The following is a 14929-nucleotide window of genomic DNA, read 5'->3' on the forward strand; positions in this document are numbered from 1 at the left end:
TTCCATACTGGATGTCTCAATGACTCTAAAAAGAAGCCTGGGAACTGTGGACGTGCAAGTCTGACATTAGCAGTGGGTAAGTTGTTGGAAATGATTCTGAAAGATTGGATTTATATGCATTTGGAGATAAGGAATAATTAGGGATATTCGGCATTGTTTTGTGCGAGGGAAATAGTAGTTCACAAACTTGATTAATCTTTTTGGTTACTTTCTCAAAAGACTCAATGAGAGCTCTGTTTACTTGGACTTCAGGAAAGCTTTGGTCTAACACGTGGAACTATGTCTAATCAGTAAAGTTAGGTCACATGGGATTCAGGGGGAGCTTGCCAATTGGATACAAAATTGGCCAAACGGCAGGAGGGGTGATGGAGAGTTGTGTTTTTGGTCTGGAGGCCTCTGATCAGCAGGATCCCACAGAGATCAGAGCTGGGTCCACTTTTATTTGTCATTTATAGAAATGATTTAGATGAGAAAGTAGAAAGCATGTTTTGTGGATAACACCAAGATTGGAGGTAAACTGGACAGTGAGGAAGGTTATTTAAGATTAGGAAGAGATCAACGGGCTGAAGAGTGGCAGATGGAGTTTCGAATCCTAGAATCCTTCGGCCCAACCAGTCCACACTGACCCTCAGAAGAGTAACCCACCCAGACTCATTCCCCTACCTAATTACTTTACATTTCCCCTGACTAAGACACCTAGCCTGCACATCCCTGAACACTGTGGGCAATTTAGCGTAGCTAATCCACCCTAACCTGCACATCTTTGGACTGTGGGAGGAAACCAGAGCACCCAGAGGAAACCCACGCAGACACGGGGAGAATGTGCAAACTCCACACAGTCTCCCTGAGACTGGAATCGAAACTGGGTCCCTGGCGCCGTGAAGCAGTAGTGCTAACCACCGAGCTACACAATTGCGAGGTATTGCATTTGGTAAAACAGAGGCAAGACTATGTAATTGTAAGTAGCACCTTCGGCAGTATTGTAGAATACAAAGATCTAGGGGTTCGGGTTCATAATTGTTTGAAGTTTGCATCATATATAAATAGAGTGGTTAAGAAGACGTTGAGCACACTTCATCGCTCACTGAGTACAGGAGTTGGAGCATTATGTTGAGGTTGTACAGGATGTTCATGAGTAAATCATAGAATCCCTACAGTGTGGAAACAGGCCCTTCGACCCTCTGAAGAGTAACCAACCCAGACCCATTCCCCTACCTTAGTACCCTACGTTTACGCCTGACTCACGCACCTAACCTACACATCCCTGAACACTATGTGCAATTTAGCATGGCCAATTCACCCTAACCTACACATCCTTGGACTGTGAGAGGAAACCCATGCAGACACAGGGAGAATGTGCAAACTCCACACAGATACAGTCGCCTGAGGCTGGAATCTAACCCGGGTCCCTGGCGCTGTGAGGCAGCAGTGCTAACCACTAAACCAACATGCTACCCCAGCACTCTTTTGGGGTATTGTGTCCAGTTCGGTCTCCCTATTATAGGAAGGCTATTATTAAGCTGGAGAGGGTTCAGAATAGATTGACCAGGATGTTGCCGGGAAAGGAGGGTTTCAGTTAGAAGGAGAGGCTGGGATGTCTTTCACTGCAGCCTCGGAGGTTCAGAGGTGATCTTACAGAGGCTTAGAAAATAACGAGGGGTATAGATCAGGGAGATGGCAGGAGTCTTTTCCCTCATATGGGATATTTCAAGACTAGAGGGCATAAAGTGAGAGGAGAAAGATTTAAAAAGACCGGGGGGAGGGGTGGCAATTCTTTATTTTGCACACAGTGGTTCACGTGTGGAATGAACTTCTGGAGAAAGCGGTAACACTTAGAATGTTTAAAAGACATTTAGCTAAGTATGTGAATAGGAAAGGTTTGGAGGGATATGGGCCAAGCGCAGGCAGGTGGGACTAGTTTAGTTTGGGATTACGGTCAGCATGGACTGGTTGGACCGAAGGGTCTGTTTCCGTGCTGTGTGACGACATGACTTGAAACACTAGACTACAGAGACATTGCAAGAGAGAGAGAGAGGAATTAAGTCGACAATGGCAGAGAGAAATGATCGGGGCTTTGGGGGGGTGCAGTTATGGAGGGTTATGGATTCAGACTCACGGTAAAGGAACGTCACCAGCCACAGATTCACAGAACCTCGCTCCGGTAACGGGTAACCGGGGAAAAGCTTCACGAGCTAAGTTCTCAAAAATACTCACCCGGGAAGCCACCTCACCGGTTTCAATTTCATAACCTCCCGCTGTAACTTGCTGGAAGGGTATTAGAAGGACCGGAGTCGGAGTCGAGGGTAAATCTCCCAGTTTGAGGAAATCCCTCGGGAGCGGTGCGTGCGATGTCATTTGGAAATCGCTGCTGTGAGATGACATCACACTCAGGGACACCGAGTATCTGGGTCTCTACAAACCAGAGATCGCTACAGCTTGTGAATGATGGCAGGGTCCCTGAAAGCAGGCAGATGAGATTTACCACAATGGCTCGAGAGATGATAGATTTGAGTTGGGAGGTCACGTTGCGGCTGTACAGGACATTGCTTAGGCCGCTGTTGGAATATTGCGCGCAATTCTGGTCTCCTTCCTATCGGAAAGATGTTGTGAAACTTGAAAGGGTTCAGAAAAGATTTACAAGGATGTTGCCAGGGTTGGAGGGTTTGTGCTACAGGGAGAGGCTGAACAGGCTGGGGCTGTTTTCCCTGGAGGCTGAGGGGTGATCTTATAGAGGTTTACAAAATTATGAGGGGCATGGATAGGATAAATAGACAAAGTCTTTTCCCTGGGATTGGGGAGTCCAGAACTAGAGGTTTAAGGTGAGAGGGGAAAGATATAAAAGAGACCTAAGGGGCAACTTTTTCACTCAAAGGGTTGTACATGTATGGAATGAGCTGCCAGAGGAAGTGGTGGAGGCTGGTACAATTGCAACATTAAAGAGGCATTTGGATGGGTATATGAATAGGAAGGGTTTGGAGGGATATGGGCCGGGTGCTGGCAGGTGGGACTAGATAGGGTTGGGATATCTGGTCGGCATGGACGGGTTGGACCGAAGGGTCTGTTTCCATGCTGTCCATCTCTATGACTCTAAGGCAGGTGTCAGCGGGGGAGCACTTGAGGGCCAGTGACCATAAGCCTATTAGTTTCAAAATAGTGATGGAAAAAGGCTAGACTGGAACGAAAAGTTAAAGTTGGAGGGAGGCCAATTTCATTGTATTAGGCCAGAACTTTCAAAAGCTGACGAGGGACAGACATTTGCAGGTAAAGGGCCGGCTGGAAAATGGGAAGCCTTCAGAGATGAGATAACGAGAGTCCAGAGACATTACGTTCCTGTTAGAGTGAAAGAAAGAGCTGGTTGGTGTATGGAATGCTGGATGACTAGAGAAGTTGAGGGTTTGGTCAGTCGGTTCTGCAAAAAACATACGTTTCTTCAATGCAAACTGGCTTTAACGCCAATGAAGAATTTAGACTGTTATTTGGAGAATGCGAAGTTTCCTTCCCTGTTTTGGCTGTAACATGATTCCGGCTCCGTTAGTTTAAATAGCGCCATTTAAACAATTGTCTTATAATGCAAGATTGCACAAGAATGGAACTATCGCGTTACATCAGAACCAACTGTTGAGACAGCAGAGATCGAGTGAATCCCTACAACCGCGTAAAAGGCAGTGCAAGTAGGAAATAAAATCAGGAGTGCAAAAAAAAGGGGACATGAGACAACTTTGGCAAATAGAGTTAAGGAGAATCCAAAGGGATTCTACAAATACATTAACCACAAAAGGTGAACTGGGAGAGAATAGGGTCACAGTAACGATCAGCAAGCCTGCCTATGTGTGGAACCACAGGAGGTGGAAGAGATACTAACTGAGTATTTTGCATCAGTGTTTCCTGTGGTGAGGGATATGGAAGATGGAGAACATGGGGAAATAAATAGCAATATTTTGAAAAACGTCCATATAACTGAGGAGAAGGTGCTGAATGTCTTAAAATGCATAAAGTTGGATAAGCCCCCCAGGACCTGATCAGGTGTACCTGAGAACTCTGTGGGAAGCTAGAGAAGTGATTGCTGGGCCTCTTGCTGAGATATTTGTATCATCGATAGTCACAGGTGAGGTGCCGGAAGACTGAAGGTTGGCAAACGTGGTGCCACTGTTTAAGAAGGGTGGTAAGGACAATGATAGACCGGTGAGACTAACGTTGGTGGTGGGCAAGTTGTTGGAGGGAATTCTGGGGGACAGCATTTATGTGTCATTGGAAAGGCAAGGACTGATTAGGGATCGTCAACATGGTTTTGTGCGTGGGAAGTCATGTCTCAATCTTGATTGAGTTGTTTGAAGTAGTAACAAAGAGGATTGATGAGGGCAGAGTGGTAGATGTGATCTATATGGACTTCAGTAAGGCGTTCAAAAAAGGTTCCTCACAGTAGACTGGTTAGCAGGTTAGATCTCATGGAATACTGGGAGAACTAGCTACTTGGATACAGACCTAATATGAAGGTGGGAGGCAGAGAGTGGTGGTTGGGGAGGGTTGCTTTTCAGACTGGAGGCCTGTGACCACTGGTGTGTCACAAGGATCAATGCTGGGTCCATTGCTTTTCATCATTTATATAAATATTTGGGATGTGAATGTAGGAGGTGTGGTTGGCCAATGGGCCGAGGAGTTTAGACGGAGTTGAATTTAGATAGATGCGAGGTGCTGCATTTTGGAAAGGCAAGATAGGGCAGGACTTAACCACCTAATGGTAAGCCCCTTGGGAACGTTTTTGAACAAAGAGACCTTGGAGTGCAGGTTCATAGCTCCTTGCAAATGGAGTAGATAGGATAGTGAAGGCAGCATTTGGTCAGTTTTCCTTGATTGGTCACTGCATTGAGTACAGGTGTTGTGGGGGCACATTGCGGCTCTACAGGACATTGATTAGGCCACTTTTGGAATACTGCATGCAATCTTAGTCTCCCTATTACAGGAAAGGTATTGTGAAACTTAAAAAAGGGTTTAGAAAATATTTACAAGGCTTTTGCCAGAGTTGTAGGGTTGTAGTCATATGGAGAGACTGAGCAGGCAGGAGCTATTTTCCCTGCAGCGTTGGAGGCTGAGGGGTAACTTCATCGAAGTTTATAAAATCATGGGGTGCAGGGATAGGTTGAATAGCCAAGGTCTTTTCCCTGGGGTAGGGGAGTCCAAAACTAGAGGGAATATGTTTTTGGCGAGGGGAGAAAGATTTAAAAGGGACCCAAGGGCAACTTTTTCCACGCAGAGGGTGGTGCGTGTATGGAACAAGCCAGAGGAAGTGGTGGAGGCTGGTACAATTACAGCATTTAAAAGGCATCTGGATATGTGTACGAATAGGAAAGGTTTAGAGAGATATGAGATAGATGCTTTTATGAGAGATTAATATGTGATAGATTAGGAAAAGTCATTCCTGGTCAGAATAAAATATTAGGATACGGACTGAAGATTTTCGTAAGGAGCCACTCAGAAGGATGGGAGGTTAGGTTTTATTCAGCGAGCGATAATAATCTGGATATCAATACTTACTTTTACAGGCCAATGATTTGAAGAAAGGCATTGACAGGTTTTCATGTTTCAGTTTCTTGTCTGTAAATCCCCACGTCGTCGTCTGTAAAAGAGGTTTGCAACACCCATCACTGTCAGTCTAGGACAGGAATTCAGTGCAGAAAAAGAATTCATCAAACTTATGACTTTGCTGTTATCAACTCCCTCTTTTAACTCCCTGTCAAAGGGGATGCATGAGGTAGTAGGACCTGCAAACTAAGATTTGCTTCCTTTTCTTTCCGTGCAGCCGCTCTATCTCATGAACAAGACTCTGGACATGCAACGCTGATGGATAAGCTTTCTCCATACTGCAGCATGGGAAGCAACCTCCTCCCAGTCACTCCAAGACAGATCCCTTTACAAAGATGGAAGGAACGCATGCTCCTTGCTGCACAGCGCTCAATAAAGGTCATGGTTTGGAGACGCTGGTGTTGGACTGGGATGTACAAAGTTAAAAATCACACAACACCAGGTTATAGTCCAACAGGTTTAATTGGAAGCACACTAGCTTTCGGAGCGACGCTCCTTCATCAGGTGATAGCGGAGGGCTTGATCGTAACTCGATCATCATTCAGAATCGAACAGATTACTGCAAAGGAAGTGTACCGACAACTGAACAACCAGGAACACTACAGGCAACTACCAGCTGATCCAACCAAAGAACACACCCGAGAATTAAACACACTGATCAGAACTTTGGATCCAGTCCTTCAGAGTTCCCTACGCTCCCTCATCCCACGTATTTCTTGTGTAGGGGACTTCTACTGCCTTCCAAAGGTACACAATGCCAACACACCGGGACGTCCCATCGTGTCGGGCAATGGGACCCTATGTGAGAATCTCTCCGGCTGTGTGGAAGGCATCTTCAAACCTATTGTACAGGGGATCCCCAGCTTCTGTCGCGACACTACGGATTTCTTACAGAAACTCAGCACCCACGGACCAGTCGAACCGGGAACATTCCTCGTCACAATGGACGTTTCCGCACTCTACACCAGCATCCCCCACAATGATGGCATCGCGGCAACAGCTTCAGTACTCAACACCAACAACTGCCAGTCTCCAAACACCATCCTACAACTCATCCACTTTATCCTCGATCATAATGTCTTCACCTTTGACAACCAGTTCTTCATCCAGACACACGGAACAGCCATGGGGACCAAATTTGCACCCCAATATGTCAACATTTTTATGCACAGGTTCAAACAAGAATTCTTCTCTATGCAGGATCTCCAACCAACATTATACACCAGATACATTGACGACATTTCCTTCCTGTGGACCCATGGTGAGGAGTCACTGATAAAACTACACAGTGACATCAACAAGTTTCATCCCACCATCAAACTCACCATGGACTACTCTCGACTATCTGTCTCATTCTTGGACACTTGCGTCTCCATCAAGGATGGACACCTCAGCACCACACTCTACCGCAAACCCACAGACAACCTCACAATGCTACACTTCTCCAGCTTCCACCGAAAACATATTAAAACAGCCATTCCCTATGGACAAGCCCTACACATACACCGGATCAGCTCAGATAAGGAGGAACGTGACGGATACCTGGAAGTACTCAAGGATTCCCTCACAAGAACGGGATACGATGCTCAACTCATCGATCGCCAGTTCCGACATGCCACAGCAAGGAACCGTAATGACCTCCTCAGGAGACAGACACGGGCTGCAACTGACAGGGTACCCTTCGTTGTTCAGTACTTCCCAGGAGCTGAAAAAATACGCCATGTTCTTCGTGACCTGCAACACATTATCAATGAGGATGAGCACCTCACCAAGACCTTCCCCACATCTCCACTACTTGCCTTTAAACAACCGCCAAACCTCAAACAGATCATCGTTCGTAGCAAACTGCCTGGCTCTCAGGACAACTCCATACAACCCTGTCATGGTGGACGCTGCAAGACGTGTCAGAGTGTGGACATAGATACCACCATTACGTGTGGGAACACCTCCCACCTTGTACATGGCAGGTACTCATGTGACTCAGCCAACGTTGTCTATCTTATACGTTGCAGGCAAGGATGCCCGGAGGCATGGTACATTAAGGAAACCGAGCAAAGGCTACGACAACGGATGAATGGGCACCGCACAACAATCAACAGACAGGAGGGTTCCCTCCCAGTTGGGGAACACTTCAGTGGTCCAGGACATTCAGCCTCGGACCTTCGGGTGACCATCCTCCAAGGTGGACTTCAGGACAGGCAGCAGAGAAAAGTGGCCGAGCAGAGGCTGATAGCTAAGTTCGGTACCCATAGGGAGGGCCTCAACCGGGACCTTGGGTTCATGTCACATTACAGGTGATTACCATTGCACCACACACACACACTCTCACATACACACGGACACAGGTGCACACAGACACCCACACACACCCTTATAGACACACACACTCCCACATGCACCTCCTCACAGACTTCAGACACTCTGCACTCACTACACACACACGTACACTTTCTCACACTCACAACCCCCACCCAGACAGACACACACACACACACACACACACACACAGACAAAGACCCACATGCACACATATATTTTGTGGGGTGAATTTGTACTTGCAGAGTTACATTGCACTTTGCTGAAAAACTGCACACATTCATGTAGAGCTCGGAGCTCAAAAACTGCAGGAATTTACGTAAAACTCTGTAATCTCACTTTTTAGATTAGAATCAATCTAAACATCATGGCATAGACAGAGAACACAGGGGGCTAACACCTTCAACATATTGTCTTGCTATCACCATTGTTAACACCTAACCCGAGAATACAACATTTAAGAGAAGGGTTTTGTGATTTACACATGAAAGAAGTGAAACTATCACTGTGCACTCTAACAGATGGAAGGCTTAAAATGCAATGAATTTTTCAGTGTAAAATTTCAGTTACATTACACTGTAAGTTTTTGCTATAAATCCTGTGTGTTAGGATGGAGCCCTCCACTCCCACCTGATGAAGGAGCATCCCCCTGAAAGTTACTGTTTCCAATTAAACCTGTTGGACTATAACTCAATAAAGGGGGCGGACACGCATGCGCACTGCCACAAACAAACAAACAGATACGGTGACCGCGCATGCTCACTGGCACAAACACAGAGATACGGTGACCGCGCATGCTCACTGGCACAAACCGACGCACAAATAGGGCGGACGCGCATGCTCACGGCCACAAACAGACACACAGGGCGGCCGCGCATGCTCACTGTGGCAATCAGGCAGACTGATTATGGCTGCCGCGCATGCTCCCTGCTGCACGGTGTCAAAACAAGATGGCGGACGTTATCCCCGGGGCCTGTCTTTTTAAGCCGAGTGCGAAAGGTCGGAAAAAAAAGAACTTGCCATCACTCCGCGCAAAGTGACCACGGTTCATTCCATCTTCCCGGCGGGTTCTGCCGACAGAAGAAGCTCAGGAAGTCTCCCGGAACCGGGCCGGACCATACCGCTCCATCACACCGTTGGTCGACCGAAGACAAAAACAACCCTCAACCGCCGTTTAGCGGTCCAGCGCATGCGCGGTAATGGAACGCGACCACGCATGCGCAAAGTTCAGACCAATGGGATTGTAGTGGACTGCAGGGGGTGTGCGTTATATAAACACTGGGATGAGGGTGTGTGTGTGTTATATAAACACTGGGATGGGTGTGTTATATAAACACTGGGATGAGGGTGTGTGTGTGTTATATAAACACTGGGATGGGGGTGTGTGTTATATAAACACTGGGATGAGGGTGTGTGTGTGTTATATAAACACTGGGATGGGTGTGTTATATAAACACTGGGATGAGGGTGTGTGTGCGTTATATAAACACTGGGATGGGTGTGTTATATAAACACTGGGATGAGGGTGTGTGTGCGTTATATAAACACTGGGATGGGGGTGTGTGTTATATAAACACTGTGATGAGGGTGTGTGTGTTATATAAACACTGGGATGAGGGTGTGTGTGTGTTATATAAACACTGGGATGGGGGTGTTATATAAACACTGGGATGGGGGTGTGTGTGTTATATAAACACTGTGATGGGTGTGTTATATAAACACTGGGATGAGGGTGTGTGTGTGTTATATAAACACTGGGATGGGTGTGTTATATAAACACTGGGATGGGGGTGTGTGTTATATAAACACTGGGATGGGTGTGTTATATAAACACTGGGATGAGGGTGTGTGTGCGTTATATAAACACTGGGATGGGGGTGTGTGTTATATAAACACTGTGATGAGGGTGTGTGTGTTATATAAACACTGGGATGAGGGTGTGTGTGTGTTATATAAACACTGGGATGGGGGTGTTATATAAACACTGGGATGGGGGTGTGTGTGTTATATAAACACTGTGATGGGTGTGTTATATAAACACTGGGATGAGGGTGTGTGTGTGTGTTATATAAACACTGGGATGGGTGTGTTATATAAACACTGGGATGGGGGTGTGTGTTATATAAACACTGGGATGGGTGTGTTATATAAACACTGGGATGGGGGTGTGTGTTATATAAACACTGTGATGGGTGTGTTATATAAACACTGGGATGAGGGTGTGTGTGTGTGTTATATAAACACTGGGATGTGTGTGTTATATAAACACTGGGATGAGGGTGTGTGTGTGTGTTATATAAACACTGGGATGTGTGTGTTATATAAACACTGGGATGAGGGTGTGTGTGTGTTATATAAACACTGGGATGTGTGTGTTATATAAACACTGGGATGGGGGTGTGTGTTATATAAACACTGTGATGAGGGTGTGTGTGTTATATAAACACTGTGATGAGGGTGTGTGTGTGTGTTATATAAACACTGGGATGTGTGTGTTATATAAACACTGGGATGGGGGTGTGTGTTATATAAACACTGTGATGAGGGTGTGTGTGTTATATAAACACTGTGATGAGGGTGTGTGTGTTATATAAACACTGGGATGGGTGTGTTATATAAACACTGTGATGAGGGTGTGTGTGTTATATAAACACTGGGATGTGTGTGTTATATAAACACTGGGATGGGGGTGTGTGTTATATAAACACTGTGATGAGGGTGTGTGTGTTATATAAACACTGTGATGAGGGTGTGTGTGTTATATAAACACTGGGATGGGTGTGTTATATAAACACGGATGGGTGTGTTATATAAACACTGGGATGAGGGTGTGTGTGTTATATAAACACTGGGATGGGTGTGTTATATAAACACTGAGATGGGTGTGTTATATAAACACTGGGATGAGGGTGTGTGTGTTATATAAACACTGGGATGTGTGTGTTATATAAACACTGGGATGGGGGTGTTATATAAACACTGGGATGAGGGTGTGTGTGTTATATAAACACTGGGATGTGTGTGTTATATAAACACTGGGATGGGGGTGTGTGTGTTATATGAACACTGGGATGTGTGTGTTATATAAACACTGTGATGGGGGTGTGTGTGTTATATACACACTGCGATGGGTGTGTGTGTTATATAAACACTGGGATGAGGGTGTTATATAAACACTGGGATGAGGGTGTGTGTGTTATATAAACACTGGGATGGGTGTGTTATATAAACACTGTGATGGGGGTGTGTGTGTTATATAAACACTGCGATGGGTGTGTGTGTTATATAAACACTGGGATGAGGGTGTTATATAAACACTGGGATGGGTGTGTTCTATAAACACTGGGATGGGGGTGTGTGTGTTATATAAACACTGGGATGAGGGTGTGTGTGTTATATAAACACTGGGATGAGTGTGTTATATAAACACTGGGATGAGGGTGTGTGTGTTATATAAACACTGGGATGGGTGTGTTCTATAAACACTGGGATGGGGGTGTGTGTGTTATATAAACACTGGGATGAGGGTGTTATATAAACACTGGGATGAGGGTGTGTGTGTTATATAAACACTGGGATGGGTGTGTTATATAAACACTGGGATGGGGGTGTGTGTGTTATATGAACACTGGGATGGGTGTGTTATATAAACACTGTGATGGGGGTGTGTGTGTTATATAAACACTGGGATGAGGGTGTGTGTGTTATATAAACACTGGGATGGGTGTGTTATATAAACACTGGGATTGGGATGAGTGTGTTATATAAACACTAGGATGGGTGTGTTATATAAACACTGGGATGGGGGTGTGTGTGTGTTATATAAACACTGGGATGGGGGTGTTATATAAACACTGGGATGAGGGTGTGTGTTATATAAACACTGGGATGAGGGTGTGTTATATAAACACTGTGATGGGGGTGTGTGTTATATAAACACTGGGATGAGGGTGTGTGTGTTATATAAACACTGTGATGGGGGTGTGTGTGTTATATAAACACTGGGATGGGGGTGTTATATAAACACTGGGATGAGGGTGTGTGTTATATAAACACTGGGATGAGGGTGTGTTATATAAACACTGTGATGGGGGTGTGTGTTATATAAACACTGGGATGAGGGTGTGCGTTATATAAACACTGTGATGGGGGTGTGTGTTATGTAAACACTGGGATGAGGGTGTGTGTGTTATATAAACACTGTGATGGGGGTGTGTGTGTTATATAAACACTGGGATGGGGGTGTTATATAAACACTGGGATGAGGGTGTGTGTTATATAAACGCTGTGATGGGGGTGTGTGTTATATAAACACTGGGATGAGGGTGTGTGTGTTATATAAACACTGTGATGGGGGTGTGTGTGTTATATAAACACTGGGATGGGGGTGTTATATAAACACTGGGATGAGGGTGTGTGTTATATAAACACTGGGATGAGGGTGTGTTATATAAACACTGGGATGGGGGTGTGTATTATATCAACACTGGGATGGGGGTGTTATATAAACACTGGGATGAGGGTGTGTGTTATATAAACACTGGGATGAGGGTGTGTTATATAAACACTGGGATGGGGGTGTGTGTTATATAAACACTGTGATGGGTGTGTTATATAAACACTGGGATGAGGGTGTGTGTTATATAAACACTGGGATGAGGGTGTGTTATATAAACACTGGGATGGGGGTGTGTGTGTTATATGAACACTGGGATGGGTGTGTTATATAAACACTGTGATGGGGGTGTGTGTGTTATATAAACACTGCGATGTGTGTGTGTGTTATATAAACACTGGGATGAGGGTGTTATATAAACACTGGGATGAGGGTGTGTGTGTTATATAAACACTGGGATGGGTGTGTTCTATAAACACTGGGATGGGGGTGTGTGTGTTATATGAACACTGGGATGGGTGTGTTATATAAACACTGATGGGGGTGTGTGTGTTATATAAACACTGGGATGAGGGTGTTATATAAACACTGGGATGAGGGTGTGTGTGTTATATAAACACTGGGATGGGTGTGTTATATAAACACTGGGATGGGGGTGTGTGTGTTATATGAACACTGGGATGGGTGTGTTATATAAACACTGTGATGGGGGTGTGTGTGTTATATAAACACTGGGATGAGGGTGTGTGCGTTATATAAACACTGGGATGGGTGTGTTATATAAACACTGGGATTGGGATGAGTGTGTTATATAAACACTAGGATGGGTGTGTTATATAAACACTGGGATGGGGGGTGTGTGTGTTATATAAACACTGGGATGGGGGTGTTATATAAACACTGGGATGAGGGTGTGTGTTATATAAACACTGGGATGAGGGTGTGTTATATAAACACTGTGATGGGGGTGTGTGTTATATAAACACTGGGATGAGGGTGTGTGTGTTATATAAACACTGTGATGGGGGTGTGTGTGTTATATAAACACTGGGATGGGGGTGTTATATAAACACTGGGATGAGGGTGTGTGTTATATAAACACTGGGATGAGGGTGTGTTATATAAACACTGTGATGGGGGTGTGTGTTATATAAACACTGGGATGAGGGTGTGCGTTATATAAACACTGTGATGGGGGTGTGTGTTATATAAACACTGGGATGAGGGTGTGTGTGTTATATAAACACTGTGATGGGGGTGTGTGTGTTATATAAACACTGGGATGGGGGTGTTATATAAACACTGGGATGAGGGTGTGTGTTATATAAACACTGGGATGAGGGTGTGTTATATAAACACTGTGATGGGGGTGTGTGTTATATAAACACTGGGATGAGGGTGTGTGTGTTATATAAACACTGGTGGGGGTGTGTGTGTTATATAAACACTGGGATGGGGGTGTTATATAAACACTGGGATGAGGGTGTGTGTTATATAAACACTGGGATGAGGGTGTGTTATATAAACACTGGGATGGGGGTGTGTATTATATAAACACTGGGATGGGGGTGTTATATAAACACTGGGATGAGGGTGTGTGTTATATAAACACTGGGATGAGGGTGTCTTATATAAACACTGGGATGGGGGTGTGTGTTATATAAACACTGTGATGGGGGTGTGTGTTATACAAACACTGGGATGAGGGTGTTATATAAACACTGCGATGGGTGTGTGTGTTATACAAACACTGGGATGAGGGTGTTATATAAACACTGCGATGGGTGTGTGTGTTATATAAACACTGGGATAAGGGTGTGTTATATAAACACTGGGATGGGGGTGTGTGTTATATAAACACTGTGATGGGTGTGTTATATAAACACTGGGATGAGGGTGTGTGTGTGTTATATAAACACTGGGATGAGGGTGTGTGTGTTATATAAACACTGGGATTGGGATGAGTGTGTTATATAAACACTGGGATGAGGGTGTGTGTGTTATATAAACACTGGGATGAGGGTGTGTGTGTTATATAAACACTGGGATGACGGTGTGTGTGTGTTATATAAATACTGGGATGTGTGTGTTATATAAACACTGGGATGAGGGTGTGTGTGTGTTATATAAACACTGGGATGGGTGTGTTATATAAACACTGGGATGAGGGTGTGTGTGTGTTATATAAACACTGGGATGGGTGTGTGTGTTATATAAAGACTGGGATGGGTGTGTTATATAAACACTGGGATGGAGGTGTGTGTGTGTGTGTTATATAAACACTGGGATGGGTGTGTGTGTTATATAAACGCTGAGATGGGTGTGTTATATAAACACTGGGATGAGGGTGTGTGTGTTATATAAACACTGGGATTGGGATGAGTGTGTTATATAAACACTGGGATGAGGGTGTATGTGTGTTATATAAACACTGGGATGGGGGTGTTATCTAAACACTGGGATGGGGGTGTGTGTTATATAAACACTGGCATGGGTGTGTTATATAAACACTGGGATGATGGTGTGTGTGTGAAATAAACACTGGGATGGGTGTGTTATATAAACACTGGGATGAGGGTGTGTGTGTGTTATATAAACACTGGGATGGGTGTGTTATATAAACACTGGGATGGGGGT

At 44.9% G+C, this 14929-nt stretch overlaps 2 protein-coding genes across 5 annotated transcripts in view; one reads left to right on the forward strand and one right to left on the reverse strand.

The window, feature by feature from the left end:
• The window catches only part of LOC140460089 (uncharacterized), a 20366-nt gene extending 11817 nt beyond the window's left edge, over positions 1-8549 (forward strand). The window contains exons 2-3 of the mRNA XM_072554490.1: positions 5798-6841; positions 8506-8549. Of these exons, the coding sequence (XP_072410591.1) occupies positions 5798-6841; positions 8506-8549 (1088 nt within the window). The remainder of the gene's footprint in view (positions 1-5797; positions 6842-8505) is intronic.
• LOC140460487 (uncharacterized) overlaps positions 1-9079 on the reverse strand; it is a 20942-nt gene extending 11863 nt beyond the window's left edge. The window contains exons 1-3 of one of the 4 annotated variants that reach the window (XM_072555039.1): positions 8917-9079; positions 7123-7314; positions 5533-5614 (exon numbers count right to left, since the gene is read on the reverse strand). The gene's annotated coding sequence lies outside the window, so the exon portion shown is untranslated. The other 3 variants (XM_072555038.1, XM_072555040.1, XM_072555041.1) reach the window with 3 other exon arrangements.
• Between the last annotated feature and the right edge of the window lie 5850 nt (positions 9080-14929).

The sequence above is a fragment of the Chiloscyllium punctatum genome, chromosome 36, assembly GCF_047496795.1.
Source record: "Chiloscyllium punctatum isolate Juve2018m chromosome 36, sChiPun1.3, whole genome shotgun sequence".
Taxonomy (NCBI): Eukaryota; Metazoa; Chordata; class Chondrichthyes; order Orectolobiformes; family Hemiscylliidae; genus Chiloscyllium; species Chiloscyllium punctatum.